The following is a 17,420-nucleotide window of genomic DNA, read 5'->3' as shown; positions in this document are numbered from 1 at the left end:
AGAGGGCTCTCTTTGAAGTGATTGAAAGCACCCTTGGTCAGATGGGTTCTCTGGTCAAAGAAAGTTTAAAAGCGGCACAGGAAGGAGTTAGCAAAATTGCCCCTTCCTTACTCTCTTGTCCACATGTATCTCACAAGCTGTTTGAATGCTGCTTCTTTGGTTTCTCGTTCACATCCAAGTAGTTTAACAGTACTGGGTATCAGGTGAGCAAATTGAACCCAAAAAGGGAAGGGTAATCTTTCCTCCTTGTGGGAGATGTGGCAAGTTCAGTTATCTTCATGTGCGCAGTGGAATTGCACACATAAGCCCAGAACTGGAACCTCACTCATCCTTTTTACTCAGGGTGTTTAAAAGGGTATGAAGAATTTCTAAATAGTAGTAAGAATTGTTCATCAGTATTCTCTTGAGCGGGAGTTTATTGCTCTTTGCCATGTTGACATAAATCATCCATTTCCCCACAAAGGGAAAGAAAATAGAAGTTGTTCCCAAAATGGCAGTAGCCTTTTACAACATTCAGTTTAAAATTTTTAAAGTATTTTAAAAGAAAAGTTACATAAAATTGCTAAAAATGCATTCTTGGTATGTGTTCCAGTTTGCTAATGCTGCCGTTATGCAAAATACCAGAAATGGATTGTCTTTTATAAAGGAGGCTTTATTTGGTTGCAAAGTTACAGTCCTAAGGCAGTAAAAGTGTCTAAACTAAGGCATCAGCAATAGGGTATCTTCACTAAAGGATGGCTGATGGTGTCCAGGAAACCTCTGTTGGCTGGGAAGGCACGTGGCTGGCATCTGCTCTGGGGTTCTGGTTTCAAAATGGCTTTCTCCCAGGACGCTTCTCTCTAAGCATCTGGGGGTGTGTTCTCTTAGTTTCTCCTAGGCAAACTCTCAGCTAGCAAAAGTCTGCTTTCAACGGCCATCTCCAAAATGTCTCTCTCAGCTGCAGCTCTTGGGGCATTTTGTCCTCTCTTAGCTTCTCTGGAGCAAACTCCAGGCTAGCATCTCCAGAGCAGCCAGCTCCCAAGTGTCTCTCCAGAAGTCTCTCTCAGCTGCAGCAGTCTGGGCCTGTGATGGTTCTTTTTAAAGGCCTCCAGTAAACTAATCAAGACCCATGCTGAATAGGCGGGGCCACCGTTCCATGGAAATAATTCAATCAGATTATCACCTATGGTTGGGTGAGTCATATCTCCATGGAAACAATCAAAAGGTTCCAACCTAACCAATACTAATACTTCTGCCTCCACAATATTGCATTAAAGAACATAGCTTTTTCTGGGGGATATAATATATCCAAATCAGCACAGTATGTCTTTAGTTAGCAGTTCTATCAGACTCCAATTTTCAGGTCATTCACTTTACATGAAAATCCTCTATGCATTCAGGGTCTTTATTTTCACTTCCCTTTTCATCATATCTTCCCTTCTAAGTTCAAGGGAATTACTTTTTCTCTCTACCTTTGTTAGACCAATTTCATAATATTTATCTCAGGTTTCTCGTTAAAGTCTTCACTGGCAAGTCTTTATTGAGCATAGCATTAGGCTCTGGAGAGAAATGGAAAATGCATTCTCTACTTTAGTGGAGCCCTAATCCAGTGAGGAGATGAGGAATTTGCACACAAAAAAGACTGATGCAAGCTGATATGGGCTCTGTAAGGACTGTCAGGGTTAGCCAGAGACCATCTCTGAATGAGGATTTAAGCTGGGCTTTGAAAATGAGTGAGATTTCAAAATATGGAAAAAGAATAGGGGATATTTTAGTAGGGATTAAGGTTAGGATTGGGAGAGCATGGTCAAATTTACAGAAGCAGCAAAATGTAAGGTATTTCGCAGCAAAAACTGAATATGCTTGTTTAATTCAGGCAGGTTGGCCAGAATATACTGTGGAATCTGGATTTTATTCTGAATGCAGTAGGACTATATTGAAAACTTTGGAGTGGAGAAATGGCCTGCTGAAACGTTATGATAATATTAGCCTAATTGTAGAGCACTGGATGACCTGGGGGTGGGGCGGGGAGAGGCTTGAGGCCACAGCTTGCTCTGAATGAGTGAGTATATAAAATAGAAAACAACAGTGGCAATGGAAAGGAAGAAATAGATACTAGAGAGGGTGAAATGAGAATTGATCTGACCTGTGGGAGTGGGGGACGGGTATGTGCATAAGGAGAGAATAAGAGTACTCATAGACGATTTCAGGAATATTGGGGTGTTTTGTCCTCTCTTAGCTTCTCTGGAGCAAATTCTAGGCTAGCATCTCCAAAGCAGTCAGCTCCCAAGCATCTGTCCAAAAAGTCTCTCTTAGCTGCAGCAGTCTGGGCCTGTGATGGCTCTTTTTAAAGGACTCCAGTAAACTAATCAAGACCCACGCTGAATGGGCAGGCCACTCATAAACATACTTGTGCCCCTACCACCTGGGTATTAGGAATACAAAGATGTTAATTATATCATCAGGTTGGTTGGGAAGACAGAGTAGGTACCCACAGAGAAAGATAACCTCATCTGCATGTTAAAAATTGAGTGAAACAATAAGATCTCAGAAGTTCTGAGGAAGAAATATTCCCTGAAGTTTGGAATCATGGAAGCTTCAGAGAAGAGATAGGACATGAGCTGAACCCTCATTGGTGGGTAGGATTTGGAATGAATGGAAGGAGGGGTTAAAATGATGGGGCAAGGGAACTCCATGTAGATAAAGGACCAGGAGGAAAGGTACAGGGGTAGGAAAACACATGGCATGTTTACGGCTCACTGAGCAGTCCTCTCTGGATGGGGCAGAGAGTTTGTATAAAAAAGTAGAGAGGAAAAATGAGAAGTTGGAGAGGTATGCTGGATCTAGCAAAAGTTTAGAGGCCAAGTTAAGAGTTTGTAGTTTAACATGAGCAATGTCAAGCTTCTGACGCGTCTGAGCAAGGGAGTGGCCAGTGCTAAGTAGGTTTTGGGAAGTTTAATCTACGAAAGATGTGCAGAATATATAAGAGTAGGAAAATGTTACTAGCAAGATGAGTAGTTGGGTGGCTTCTATTCCAAAGGGAAAGAAGATGTAAACTAGGCTGACACTGAACAAGGAAAGAGAGGTATAGAAAAGAGCAAGGGAATTGTTAATAAGCCCAAGGGAGAGGGAGAAATAGTTTTCCCCAAGGTGATGACCTGGGAGACTGGGATAATGGTTGTGCTGTATACCATAGTCTAGAGAGAAGCTGCTTTGGAGGCAGCCAGAGAGTTTAGTATTAAGGATCTGGTAGCAGTCAAGCAGAGATGTCCAGAAGGTGGTTAGAAAGGGGCACTTGAGGTTCAGCTAGCAAAGAGATTTCCCATACCGAGTAGAGAAAATCCACACAGCTCAGCAATTGTTTGAAGTTTTCAATTAATTAATTAATTTGGAAAGTGAACTCTTTTCAAAAGCTCATTTGAGAACTTATATTCTCTTGATACAGATGAATTGTCAATTGCTCTTTTGTTTTCACTGCAAAACAGTTCAACTTGTATAAGAAAGTAGATGGGAAAGCTGTGGCAGGGTTTTCTCCCAAATTATTCCAGGTGTACAGATTGTAGACATTGGACCTCCTCTACATATGTGCTCTACAGGACCTTCTGTACTTTATTCTTCTCTTCAATGCTAATAATTTGTATTTTATACATCTTTCTATCCACTGCAGCATGTAGCACAGTGTCTTGCACATTGCAGGTACTCAACCTTGGTTGATTTGCATTTTCATCATAGTTCTCAAAGATGAAACGGTGAACATAAGAAAAAATGACAAACTGATACAGCCACTTTTATAATAATGGACTCTACGTAAACAAATACAAATCAGATGTCAAATTTGAGTTGCAAAATTGTTGTAAGCAAGGTCCTAGAAGTAGTAACTACAGCTTCTGATCCTCATTAAAATGATAAAATCCTTTAATAATCCTTCACCCCTTGGAGTCTCAAAGACAAGCAAAAGTCACAGCATGTAAAGAGCATAGTTGGCAACTAAAGTTGGCAGATTGAAGAATGACATCATATTAATCCCATACCCAGGGTGGCCAAGTAGACCTATATTATTTTTGCTTCTGAGATATGTACTAGCAAGAACCTTGGTTATGGTAAGTGGGGGTGAAGGTGGAATGTATGTGAAGGATAGAAAGGGGAGACCCAGACCTCTTAAGAATAACACCAACTAACTATAGTAAAGGAAAGAAGGACTGTGCACAGATAATATTGTCATTCCACTTCAGTCGACAGTTATATAAATTAGAAGAAAGGAGTATCTGTCCAGTTGACTTTTTGATGAAGATAAAGCAAAGTGTCTCTTTTTCCCTTTTTCCAAACTACTTAAGAAATACAACCTTTATTTGACCTGGTTCTTTCTCTGGTCTTTCAGCTGCTCGACTGATTCAGAACATGGATTCCAGTGCTGAACCCTGTACAGACTTCTTCAAATACGCCTGTGGAGGGTGGTTGAAACGCAACGTCATTCCTGAGACCAGCTCCCGTTACAGTAACTTTGACATTTTAAGAGATGAACTAGAAGTTGTTTTGAAAGGTTAATGGAATTTGTTTCTGTGAACCAATGTATCCTTTTATTTCTTCTTAATGTGTCCTTTTTTTTTTAAAGATACAACTGTTCACAGGTCACTGGGTATGTTGCCAAAAGATTAAAGTCAATAATCCCTCCAGGATTTGTGACCACTGTTGATTCTCTCTGAGGGGTGGTAGGCACGGAAATGGGTATGTCAGTAACTCTTACCACTCTTGCTTTTATTTGTGGGTATACAAATGATAAAGCCTTATCAACCCTGGAAATATCATCTTTATGCCATTTGCAGATGAAAAAATTCAGTTGCTTGCCACTAAATGCCACCACCATGGCGTTCCTATTGCAGTCATGTGTTGAGGTTGCTAGAAGACACCCCTATAGGATTTGCCTCCTCAAAGTAGAAATACTTACTCTAACCCGGTTAAGACGCTCTCTCTCTGAAGTTAAGAAAATCTGTGACTAGCCCCTCCTATCTTCTGTTTTCTGTTCTTTTCTAGAAGTTACTTTGTATAAAAAGAATTTTTGCTATTTTCTAGCATCCAAACAAGCAGAACAATTCATTCAATTCATTTGGTGCATGAACAGTACATTTACACAAAGATAATTATTTCCCAGCCATCAGAAGGACTATCCATATTAAATTCCACATTCGTTTGTATTATTATTTGTTTTCTTTTTAATCTCAATTTCAAGGAAAAGTGTCTGTTGATGACAGATCAGTACACATCACCGTTCGCAAAAAAAAGATAATCCAGTCAAAAATAGTTTTATGTAACTTGGCTGATAAAGCTGACTCCCATTATACATTACTAACAATGATCTGGTAAGGAGTTTGGTTTGTCCTGTAGGTGTTGAAGTGAGGAGGGAGTGAATCTACATCCAGAAAAAGTTTTTTACTGAACCTGCATAAAATATGTTTATTACAGCTGCAAGTGAACTATTATGTTGATATATTTTATTTTATGCCCTATTTCAGATGTCCTTCAGGAACCCAAAACTGAAGATATAGTAGCAGTGCAGAAAGCAAAAACATTGTACAGGTCTTGTATAAATGAATGTAAGTATTATTCTTTGATTTCATTAGCAGTGTGCATATATTAGTGCAGTAATACTCATGTACTTCGTATTTAATTTATTTTCATTGTTTTCAAAAGCTGCTGTTGATAGCAGAGGCGGGGAACCTTTACTCAAACTATTAACAGATATATATGGGTGGCCAGTAGCAACAGGAAACTGGGAGCAAACATATGGTAAGGCAGTCTTCCCTCTTTTTAAAAAAAAAATAATTTCCATATAAATATCTATGATCAATGTTATCATATTATCATATTAATCACTAAAGCTTCTAAAGATGCATTTTACCTTTCATTGCTTTAGGTACTTCTTGGACAGCTGAGAAATCTATTGCACAATTGAACTCTAAATATGGGAAAAAAGTCCTTATTAATTTTTTTGTTGGCACTGATGATAAGAACTCTATGAACCATATAATTCATGTAAGTTTGTGCATCAGACAGCCAAAGTTATCTTTAAATTACAATACAACTCACATGCATGGTTATTATTGATATTTAGAAAAAAGACATGTTCTCATTTGAATTGCATAAGCAAAGTGGTAATAAATTCACACTGTCCTAGGTATCTGGAGTCCAAATTTCAAAAGTATTTTCCTAACACTGTGGCTTAGACATTCATCTCTGCCTTCCACTACCTCTGTTAAGACACCTCTCTCTTCATAAAGCAAATCATAAGAAATGAAAGATTCTGGGCCCTTCCTACTTAAAAAAAAAAGTACCTCATTTCTCTTTATGTTATGAAGGGAGCATGCTCTGATTTACATAAATAATGAAAGTCTAGAAACCATAAATTCCTAATTACCTAAAAAAAAAGAATGCAGAAAAAGAATTTTGAGCATAATTTTGGTTCTCTCTATAGAATATCTGTCCTGTTTTCTAATAAAAGTAAATAAAATGCCATTCTTTAAAAATAGCTGTTAGGTTTTGTTTTGCTTTTTAACTTTAACCTTTCATCTAGATGCCACCTAAAAGAAGAGCAGGAAGTTGGGAAGGGAGCAGCGCCTTTCAGTGTGGAGATGCTTTCTGGCTCTTTCTGTACTAATCCTTTGGGTCGTGTTTCTTTTGTTTTGGCCTGGACTCTTCAAAGAGACTAGGATTCTCACTTTAACCTATAAATGCCCTGGTTTGCCCCTGTACCCGTCTTGCCATGTGGAGACTAGGAAGCAACCACCCAGAAACCATGAGTGTGTCCGAGTGGCTGTTACTTGTGTATGAAACATAGACCAGGCATACTAGAGCAGAACTGAGTTTCTTCTCCACACTTCAGCTGGTGTCTGGGTCTGCTGGAGCCCTTCTGAGCAGAGCAGCTTTTGGGAGAGCCAAGGAGGAGTCTCCCATGGCCCTCTAGGGTAGAGGATTCACCCCAGAAATTCTGGCCAAGATTTCCACGAGCTAAAAAGCTAAAGAATTACCATAGAAATTTTCTACCTCCCCCCACACACACATACAAATAAACCTGAAGGATATGACCCACTCCCACCAATGAGAGTAGATCCCAACTGAAGGTGGGGATAAAGGAGAATGTCCCACAGAGGAGCACCTTAGAACCTCAAGAAACAAGGAGGTCCTATAAATATGTAGTTTAAAAACTCCCCAGTCCTACATGTTTCTGTTTACCTCCACCTTCAATTCTCCATGAAAAATCCTTCCCAGTATAATTTTTGTTCATGTTTTCTTTTGTTTTCCTCAAATATATGTAGTACAGTCCACCAGATTATGTAACCATCCATCAGTATATCACAAATAGTATGGAAAGCATTTCCTAATCATGTATTCATTCAGTGCCTGGTAGAGACCCATATAAAGAGCAAGAAGACATCTGAGATCTTCCACATAGATAGATAGGCATCTTGTAGTTTGCCCAACTGTTCTATATCTGTTGAATAGTTTATTTTTTATGTATGTTTTAATAGATTGATCAACCACGACTTGGCCTCCCTTCCAGAGATTACTATGAATGCACTGGTGTATATAAAGAGGTAAGAAAGAACAAAAACAACAACAGAAAAACTACAAACTGGAGTAAACATAATGAAAAAGACCAAGGTCAAATTTAAACTTAACTATCTTATGTTCTTAGGATAGATACTTAAAACTACATACTAGAGGGTTACCTTTAATAACTAGGCTCTATAGAATGAATGAAGGTGTTTAAAGAAATCACAGGAAATTTGAAATTCCTATTTGTGTTTTGATTCTTAGTATTTAAGTCATGTGGTAAATTTTTTAAAGTCAGTTTTAAACAATTTAATTTTCCTATAAATGGGATCATTTAAGAAATGAACAGATTTATCTTGGTCTAGGAGCTGACCAGTGAGGACCAGAGAATGGTCTAGTGATAGAAATAGCAAACTCTGCAACACCCTCACAGAGCCTTCTGATTTTCAAAGTTCTATACAGGTAGGGGACTGAGGCTCAGGCAAACCTTCACAGCCACATCTGGCCCTAACGTTGGTCAGCTTGGCAATGGGAGCCACACCCCACAGAACTGCTGAAGGTTCTGGAGTGCTTTCTTATGGGCTCAGCCTTACTCTCCTTCAGTGCTCCTGTTACTTACATAAGGAACAGTAGAAGAAAAAAACAGTATTGCTGTATTTTTTGAGGTGGGGAGGGGTAGGTTGTGGTCCTATAAATGTTTTCTTCATAATTATTTTATAGCTTCGAAGTGGGTTAAGTTTGCCTTTGTTGATCTTATTGGGTCTCACTGTGGTGGTTCGGTCGAAAATTCATGTTCATTAAAATTATTAGCTCAATTTGTTTGTGCCCAGTGTTTATTTTGCTCACTGATTAAGTGTAAATAATATGGATTAACGTCACTGTAAGGTATCTTTTTGAATGGCTACAAAACATCCAAATGAAGAAAAATATCATTGCAAAAGGTCACAATTGATAGCACAAATAATCGAATGGGTATGGAATATTTAAGGTCAGTACAATTTAGCTATTGGCTTCAAGAGCTGTACGGCTGCTCCCTGTTGCAGATTTGAAGGTGACTGAGGAATTTTGGCTTATTATACAACATTGTCATCATCAACAACAGGGATACTTTTCATATTTAGGAGTATGTACTGAAAGAATATCAAATTTTTCAATCCTAAAATATACATTTTTATCTCACTTAACATTTTTTATATCAAAGTATACTTAGCAGTCAATGCATACAATTAATATGATAGAGTCCCCCTCTCCCAGAATGCTATTATTAAAATAATGGTGTATTTGTGCATTTTATCTTCAATGCTCTCATAATCTAGAACATGTCACAAAAAACTGGCAGTGTTTGGCTTGAATCTGATCTACAGGCATTTTTGTTTAACCTGCAGTGTTTTATTTGTTTTTCTTTCTTTAGTTTGAATTAGTTGCCAACATTTAAACAGTTGGAAGATTTCACTTAAGAATCTAGATTTCTTGATTAACTGGTAGAATTGGAAACCTTAGCCCTGTGTTCCCATATAGCAGCAGTTGGCCAAAGCTTTGTTCTAGTTGCTCCCTTTATTTAGATAGGGCATTTATTCTCCTGGCTAAAACAGTCCTCATGTAGCTGATTCATTGATTTATATTGACTTTCTGGTCCCTGTAGACATTTCAATTTGTGTGTTGGTTAGGGTACTGGCTAAGCTACTGTAATAAAGAGACCCCAAAATACATTAGCTCAAACAAGAGGGAAGTTTACTCCTGTCTCCTGTCACTCTCCAAAGATAGGCAGGCAGTCCAGAGAGGTTGTGCTCCATGGGAATCTCTGGAAGCCTGCCTGTCTTCTATCTTGTTGCTCTAACATCAACATCCTCTGGTATATTGCATTAGTCTATTTGGTTAAAGTTGGTTCACCACTGCACTGGTCACATTTTAGACCACAGGGGAAAAACAATTTCCTTACTTACATAAGTAACTAATGCAGAAATTGCATATATTTCTGCCCACATTCCATTGGTTAGAGCACGGTCATGTGGCCACACCTGGATGCAAAGGAAGCTGGGAAATGTAGTCTTGTTCTAGGTGGTTCTATGCTTTGCTAAAATTTGGTTGATAGGGAGGGAGATTCTATTAACTAAAAAGAAGAAAGTGAGCTTGGATAATAATGGACTTTTAGTGGTCTTTGCCACAGTTTGCATTGACTGATCTAGGAAATATGTATCTTTAGTCAAACACAGCTTTGATCAAATCTAGAGGCAGCAATACATTCTGTTTATAGAGTTTATAGGTGAAAAATCTAAGGCTCAGAAGTTTTCTCTTAGGACACTCAGCAAAAGAGTAGTAAACCTGGGGGTAGAACTTTTTTTTCTCTAAGTCCTTCCATTATATCATTCCAGTTTCCTAAGGGTAGTACTTCATACTAGCATACTTCAAGTGAACAAAATGGTAGCGAAGACTCAGCAACATGGGTACTTATAGCCTGGAAGTTTCTATCATCTCAAATTAGGTGCCCTCCAATAATCTGGATCAGACTACCAAACATGCAGCATGCTCACTGCCTGCTTCCCTTGCATAACCATGGCTATTTGATCACAGTTCTCCTTCCTGCATGCCTCAGACCTTAGAATCTTCAACTCAGTGTTCTAAACTCCAAACAACCTCCTTCTAGTTGAAGGGAATTGGCAGATGAAATAAAATCTACCTGCCATTCTGTACATGGCTAATTACCAGAATATTTCTGTACCCTCCTCCTTTTTTAAGCCATTCTTTTTTAGAGGGAAAAAAAATCTCAATTTTCTTCTTATTTCCCTGATGATACTTGCTACTGTCTCCCAATCACCACTTCCTGCAATCCCTCACTTGGTTCCTGCTGCATCCCCACCGGCTATCCAATAAAGGTTAATTCCAATTCTTCTACTACTCTTCTATATCTGAAAGAAGTAAACCCCCTTAAGTATTTTTTTCTTAGTGTTTTATCACTTCATAGGGAACATAAATGGTGAGAAGGGTAAATAACATCTAGTCGAGAAGTAATAAAGATGGAAAAATTTTTACTATCATTATGTATCAGAGATCATCATGGACTACCTCATTTACAGGCTTTTACATATCCCGTTCCCTCTGCCTGCGGTGTTCTACACACAACCCCCACCTGCCCAGCCCCATTCCTTTTTGTCTCATTCTTTAAATCCAATTTGAATGCCCCTTCCTCATGAAGGTCTTCCCTGGAACTTTAGACTAGGTGAAGACCTCTGTCTGCTCCCATAGCCCCTGGGGTTTTTATACTTTTTTTTTTTTTTAATTATTGTGGAATATAACATTTATATAGAAGTGGCAACTTTCCAAGTGCAATTTAACAAATAGTTAGAAAATTTCAAAGAATGTTTTGGATTGCAGTTCCACAGTTTCAGTTATTTCCTTTTTGTGAAATTTAACATATATAACATATATGCAAAACATATATATAACATAATTCTTTTAAATATTATTTTCTCTAAATACTGAAAATCTAGTGGTAACAGTGTCATGTCTCATCTATTCATTGCTGTATGTACAGTATCTAGCTCAGTTACTGGCCCTTAGTAATTATTCAATAAATATATCTGAATCAGTGGATGAATGGTTGAAGGAGAAGCAGGAAGGGAATAGAGGAAAGAAAAGGAAGAAAGAAGGACCTGATCTCTGAGAGGCCCTTTCTTGATTCTTCACCTTGAGTCTTAGGTAAGTGTGAGGTCTAAGACATCAACAGTTGATGGAAATGGTTTACTGAGCCTAGATTACTTATCCTAACATAATTTAGGTCTAATCTCAGGTCATCTAGCTCAGACATCTTAAAAATCATCCATCCCTTTTCCTCTTTTCAATTCTGCCTTTGTAGCCTATGTTCTAAAAGCTGGAGTCCAAAGGAGGTGCAGTTTGTCAGCACTGATAGGTCTGCTAGAGTTCCACACATATTTCTGAATCGAAACTCTCCTTCTTTTCACTTTTACAGTCGGCCTTTTTTGTTGTTGTTACATCCACTCCATGGCTGCCTGCGGTCGCGTCTACTGCTTCGGGGGGGGGGGGGCGGCCGGTTGCTGAACCCTCGGCTCTCGGCGTTGCTCGGAGGGTACCGGCGGCTGGGGCTCTTTCCCGGAGGCGAGGTCGAGGCGGGGGACTTGGCCAGGTCCCCGGCGGTGGCGTGCAAGGTGTGGAGGGCGGCGAGAAGGGAAAGACAAGACACTCTTCCTCCAGTAGGGGTAGAACAAAAGGACAAAAGGGACTTTATTCAGGGGTGAGCACAGGTTATATAGGCTGGCATAGAGGGCGGGGGTTGTTACAAGCCAATGCTGAGGGGATAAAGGCTAGGATTGGTTCTGAGAGGGTGCGGAGGTTAGGATTGGTTCTAAGAGGGCGCGGAGGTAGTTTGAAAAGGGGCGGGAGTTGCTCTGGCAACGGTGTCTGGCAACAGTGTATGCGCACTGGTGGTGGCGGGAGTTGCTCTGGCAACGGGGGGTGTGCGGGCAAGATAAGGGGGTGGGGAAAAGGCGGTTCCCTCCGGCAAGCCTCCCCTAACGGTGGTATTTTGGGTGAGGAAATGGGGCCTGCCTCCGGCCTCACTTTCCCAGACCTGGGGGGCTGTGGAGGGCGCTGTCGCCCGTGCCCACCACCCTCCCCAGAGGCTGATCAGGTCCCCCAGCCCAGGCCCGCCAAGTCGAAGCACGTAATCAGTATCCCGCAGCTGCCCTAGCACTCTTGGGTTCTAGGCTAGTCCTGGAATCCACCTTCAGTTTTAAAGAAAAGTACCATCCATTCAGGACTTGCAAACATACCTCTTTCTCCTGGCCCTTAGGGCCTTCATACTCTGCTCTTGCATCACCTCCTTTGTCTCCTCTCTGAAATTCCCATGGCTCCAAGTTCCTGGACCTTTACTCCCCTCTGTAGAGAGACCCTTGATCCTAGTGATCCTCTCCTATCTCCATGACAGAAAGATAAAGGCCAATTAGTCACTGCCTCCATCTCTTCTGAAAATCTGTATGTCTTCAATCCCTTGAGGTTGGGGCTTCATGCTTAATCCATTTCTCTATCATACTCTACTTGCCTGAAGAATATTCACACATTCAGTGAGTTCCAAACTTTTACATTTCACATTATTTTGTTGAAAACATCCAAGAGAAGTTATGGGGATTGACATGGGATCACCAACTGTTTGCCAAGAAAGATCCACTACCTTTGACCAGAGAAGCCTGGCTTCTTTGCTCTAGCCAATGATTTTCAAACTAGAGTATGGAGTCCAAGATTCTGAAGATATGCCTCAGGAGCTGGGGATGAGGGGAGTTTGCATCTCCTCTTCAATCACAAGAACTCGATGTTATTTGTATGGTGGGGTTCTGTTGCCAAAAAAGAATTGGTAAACTACTGCTGTAAGCCAACACTGAGCAATCTTCACTCCTCAAAGGCAAGGGCCAACATCTTTGGATCCTCCCCTCACTGTCAGCTCACTCTGGCTATCATTGACAGACTACTACTTCCTGTTCTAAAGCTCTCACTCTCTCTTGATCTTCCTACTAAGATTCAGTCCTCAATGCATTTGCTAAGGAGAGATAACTGTAATAACCCACTAAAACAATCATAGATTTCTCTGGTCAAATCATTAACTAAGCGCATTTCCCCAGGTCCTCCTTGATTCCTCCTTCAGAGATATCCTGCTTCTCTAGGGGAATCTTCTTCCATAATCTTTAAACCCTTAATCACACTGTGAAAAAGCACCTACAATTACAAAGAAAGACCATTTTCACTTCACGGAAGTACTTTTTTGCTTTTAATACCTTGGGAATGGAATTTTGTGTTGTGACATTTGTATGGCATTAGAATAGCAAAATGCCTTGTGTTGCTACATCACTGAGTAATGAAAATAGATAACTCATTTTGTTTTCAAGAACTGTTTATCACCTTAAATACAAAACCTAAGGTTTTCTCGTTAATGATATTTCTGCCTTTCAAACTCATTTGCTTTTATTCTGGCAGTTTTGAGAAATGCATATTATATTCCTCAGATTATTGTCCTAAACTTAAATACCTCAGTTCCTTTACAGTTTATGTACCTCTGTCAATTAAAGAGGGAACATGCCTTAAAGCAATCAGAACCCAAAGATATATAGCCTTGTATTTTTTTTCATGACAGGATCATATGTTATCTTTTATGATTAAAGTCACTTATGCACAGACTTTAATTGCTAAATGGGACATTGAAAAATTTAGTCCCCCACCCCCCTCATTTTACAAATAAGAAAACAGATCCAAAAAAAGATTAAGTGACTTACTTAAAGTCATAAATTAAAGGATCCATTAATTAGTTGGGAAACATTCATAGTAAGCAATAGAAACCTACTCTGACTTAGATTTCTGTTTGTTTGTTGTTTTTTGTTTGCTTGTTTTGGCTTACCTAACAGAAGAGTTCTAGGGAGAATCAGGCATGGTTGGTGTTCCAGTTTTCTAATGCTGTCGTTATGCAAAATACCAGAAATGGATTGACTTTTATAAAGGGGATTTATTCAGGTACAAATTTACAGTTCTAAGTGTCCAAACTAAGGCATCAACAAGAGGATACCTTCACTGAAGAATGACCAATGGCATCTGGAACACCTCTGTCAGCTGGGAAAGCATGTGGCTGGCGACTGCTGGTCCTTGGCTCCTGAGTTGTGTTTCAAAATGGCTTTCTCCAAAATGTCTCTGGGCTTCTGTCTTTTCCTAGCTTCTCCAAACGTCCTTCTGTCTGCATCTCCAAGCATCTCCAAGTGTCTGCAAGCATCTGGTCTTGGCTTGGCATATCCCGGGGCATTTTCATCTCTCTGCTCTCTGTGCAAGCTTCCTTTAAAGGATTCCAGTAAACTAATAAAGACCTACCCTGAATGGGCGGGGTCAAATCTCCATGGAAACATCCAATCAAGAGGTCACACCCTAATCAAAAAGTTTGATCAGTCTGCCCCCAGAAGATTGCATTAAAGAATATGGCTTTTTCTGGGGGACATAATATATACAAATTGTCACAGTTGGTTCCAGGAGTTCAACTGACTCATCTTTCTCTTTTCCCTGTCTCATGTTTTCATGGTTCTACTCACTTCCATGCTGGCTTCCTTCTCTAGCAGGGCATCTCCATTGTAGCATCAAAGGGGACCCTTCACAGCTTCACAATGCAAAAAAATTAAATTCCATCTCTCACAAAGTTTATCAATTTTTGAGGAAAGGGCTCTGTTTTCCTTTGCTTAAGTCATTTACTCCTCCAGAGGAGATTGGGTCCTCTGATCAGCTAGCTGGCAATGCCTGCCCTTCCCTACAGCTCAGGAAGGTAGTTCTAACCCTTGATTGATAGGACAGTTCCACCAAGAGGAAACAGAGCAGAGGGTTCTATTATGAGTAGATGAGCAGGAATAGCTACTATAGGTCACCATGATGTAGTCTCCTGATTTCCAATCTGGCTTGCTTTCTAGACAATAATAGTTCTACAAAAAACCTGGAGAATCTACTTTAAAAGTATTAATTAAACCAGATCATGTGCACAACATGAGGTATCACACAAGAATAGATAAATACCATCCTTTTTCAGGGATTTATAATTTAAAACTGCTAACTCAGTGCTGTACAGGCCAAGGCAGAAGGCGATATAGACATTTTTACAAATATTGCACAAATTTATATATTAAAAAAGTTGACTTTTGACTAGCTTGGATTTATCTGTATGGCATCTTGTGTAAATCTTCCTTCCTAGGAAATAAACAGACCTTGCCAAATATCATGGCCCCAGTTGATGTATACTCCTTAGTTATTAGATTTATTGAGAATTGCTTGAATGTTTTTAAATCCTAATTCCAGTTCCTAAAGCACACACACACACACACACAAAGATGGTGCTGACATCCAAGAGGGTGCATATGCCTTAGATATGGTCTTGTCCCTTTTGTTCGGAGATAAGGAATAAGAATAATGATTGTTTCAGGCAATGTGATGTCAAATTACCCTTTCACTTCAATCTTTTAAATTTTATTACACCCTCCTGACTTTAAAAAAAAAAGATATACTGCATTTTGCATACTATCATCTCTATGGAGACCTCACCTTTTCTCTGTAGCCAACAAAGTAGGCTGAGAATTCTGTCTCTGCGTGCAGATGCACTGTGGATTCCTTGCTAAGGGATCTGCACTGAGTAGGAAATAAAGTCAAGAAGAAATCCTGTCCCTTGACTTTTAGTAAAATGCTCCATTTTCCAAAAGGAAGTTTCTAGCAATTAAGGAGAGAGATTCCATATACATTCTATTCGGCTATTGAGGCTGGATGAAAAAGTAGGGACCGGCAAAGAAATGTTTTAGGAATCAAGTAGCAAAGGTAGAATAACAGGAAAAGAGTGGGTTTCTGAAGGTAAAAGAAAAAACAACACTAACCAGCAGATCTAAAATAAGGGAAATTTTACATAAAATCTGAAAAGTAGGTGCCTAAAATCATTTTAATGAAGGGCTTGAAATATTCCTACATAGAAAAAGTTGAGGTAACACAGTAACAAACTCAGAGACTTTGTCACAGGCATGTACGTACTCAGTGAAATCACATTTCTCATTTCATTCTAGGTAGACAGGGATATGCCATTATTTGAAACTTGTTATACCAAACATTTGCATTCCATCATGATATCCCTTGCCCAGCTGTTTTTAATAAAATTTACTGACATAAAAATATCCCTGAATAATTAAGTACAAAATTTTGCAAATGTCTACCACATGAAAAAGTAATAAATAATTTACTCTAGGGATCCTATTTCACCTTTTCTGCTATATATAAATAAAGTTGGCATTTTTAACATAAAATTTTTGATTTCCCAAAATGATTTTGGTCCTTACATTTAAGATATTTCAACTTCTTTTTTCCTGAGTGCCTTGAGACTTCAGGTATAACTTCTGATAACACGGATGTGAAAATATGCCCTTTGACCAGACAGATACATGATAGTTCTTGACCACTTTCTCTATTAGAATTTGAGGGAAGTTATAGAATTCAGAGGACAACCATAGGAAAAAAGGGACTAATTTACTCATGGCTCCTTTGGTCCTTTTGTGAAGAGAATTCTAACATATTTGGCTAGAGCTAAAGTATAACTAAAGAGCATTAGATATTCAAAAAGAACAGGAAAACAAATCTTTTTCCAAGTGCCCATTTACGTGAGTGGTCTTTTGCCTTCTTGTCTAGTTTGAGTTCAGCAGATCCCACGCCTCCCAAAACTCTAATGAATATACCATCAGTCCCCAACTGACTTAATTTCCAATAGCCTAGACACCATCTGTGAGTGCTTTGATCATATTGAGAGGTATATCTAACCATAGAAAGAAATGTAATTGTCCTTGGCATCTCTTTTTTTAGGGATAAAACCATATATTCAATACCAACAAACATCTACAGATGAACTGCCGTTAGGTTCTTGAACTGTCAAACCTGGAAAAGGTGGGTGATATGGACAGCCCTTTTATCTCAGAGAGGGACCTCACCCCTTAATGAAGAAGTATTCAAAATGGGTTCATCAAAGAACCTCTATGCCAGAGCTCCCTTATTAAATAGGTAGAACTTCAGGTCTGACATATTCTAATGACCTGAAGAGATCACTTAATAACAAGTGTTCTCCCCTAAAGTACAGAGTAGTGTGATTCAAAATAGTTTTGTTCTTAACAAGTCTCTAAATTTCCGTGCTGATAAAAAAGAAATATTCCCCTTCTTGGAATTGTAAAATTGAACCATCCGCAACCTAAGAAATTTTGTATACATTGAATCACTGACAGCAGAAGAGTTTCTGAGCTCTGTATTAGGGACAACTTGAAATTGGTCTCAAAGCTTCCCTTTCATCAAGTCATTAATGAAGAGAAACAAGATTTGTATGAGAACTTGTATAGCTTCTT

The 17,420-nt window shown here is 39.3% G+C and overlaps 1 protein-coding gene across 3 annotated transcripts in view; it reads left to right on the top strand.

The window, feature by feature from the left end:
* Nucleotides 1-17,420, top strand: part of MME (membrane metalloendopeptidase) — a 134,580-nt gene that overhangs the window by 50,840 nt on the left and 66,320 nt on the right. For all 3 annotated transcript variants that reach the window (XM_037842128.1, XM_037842136.1, XM_037842143.1), the window contains exons 4-8: nucleotides 4,358-4,519; nucleotides 5,490-5,570; nucleotides 5,668-5,763; nucleotides 5,891-6,009; nucleotides 7,503-7,568. In XM_037842128.1, coding sequence (XP_037698056.1) covers nucleotides 4,358-4,519; nucleotides 5,490-5,570; nucleotides 5,668-5,763; nucleotides 5,891-6,009; nucleotides 7,503-7,568 — 524 coding nt within the window. The remainder of the gene's footprint in view (nucleotides 1-4,357; nucleotides 4,520-5,489; nucleotides 5,571-5,667; nucleotides 5,764-5,890; nucleotides 6,010-7,502; nucleotides 7,569-17,420) is intronic.

Source organism: Choloepus didactylus, chromosome 1, assembly GCF_015220235.1.
Source record: "Choloepus didactylus isolate mChoDid1 chromosome 1, mChoDid1.pri, whole genome shotgun sequence".
NCBI lineage: Eukaryota > Metazoa > Chordata > Mammalia > Pilosa > Megalonychidae > Choloepus > Choloepus didactylus.
The sequence above is the reverse complement of the archived record's forward strand: the minus strand, read 5'-3'. Positions and strand labels throughout refer to the sequence as shown.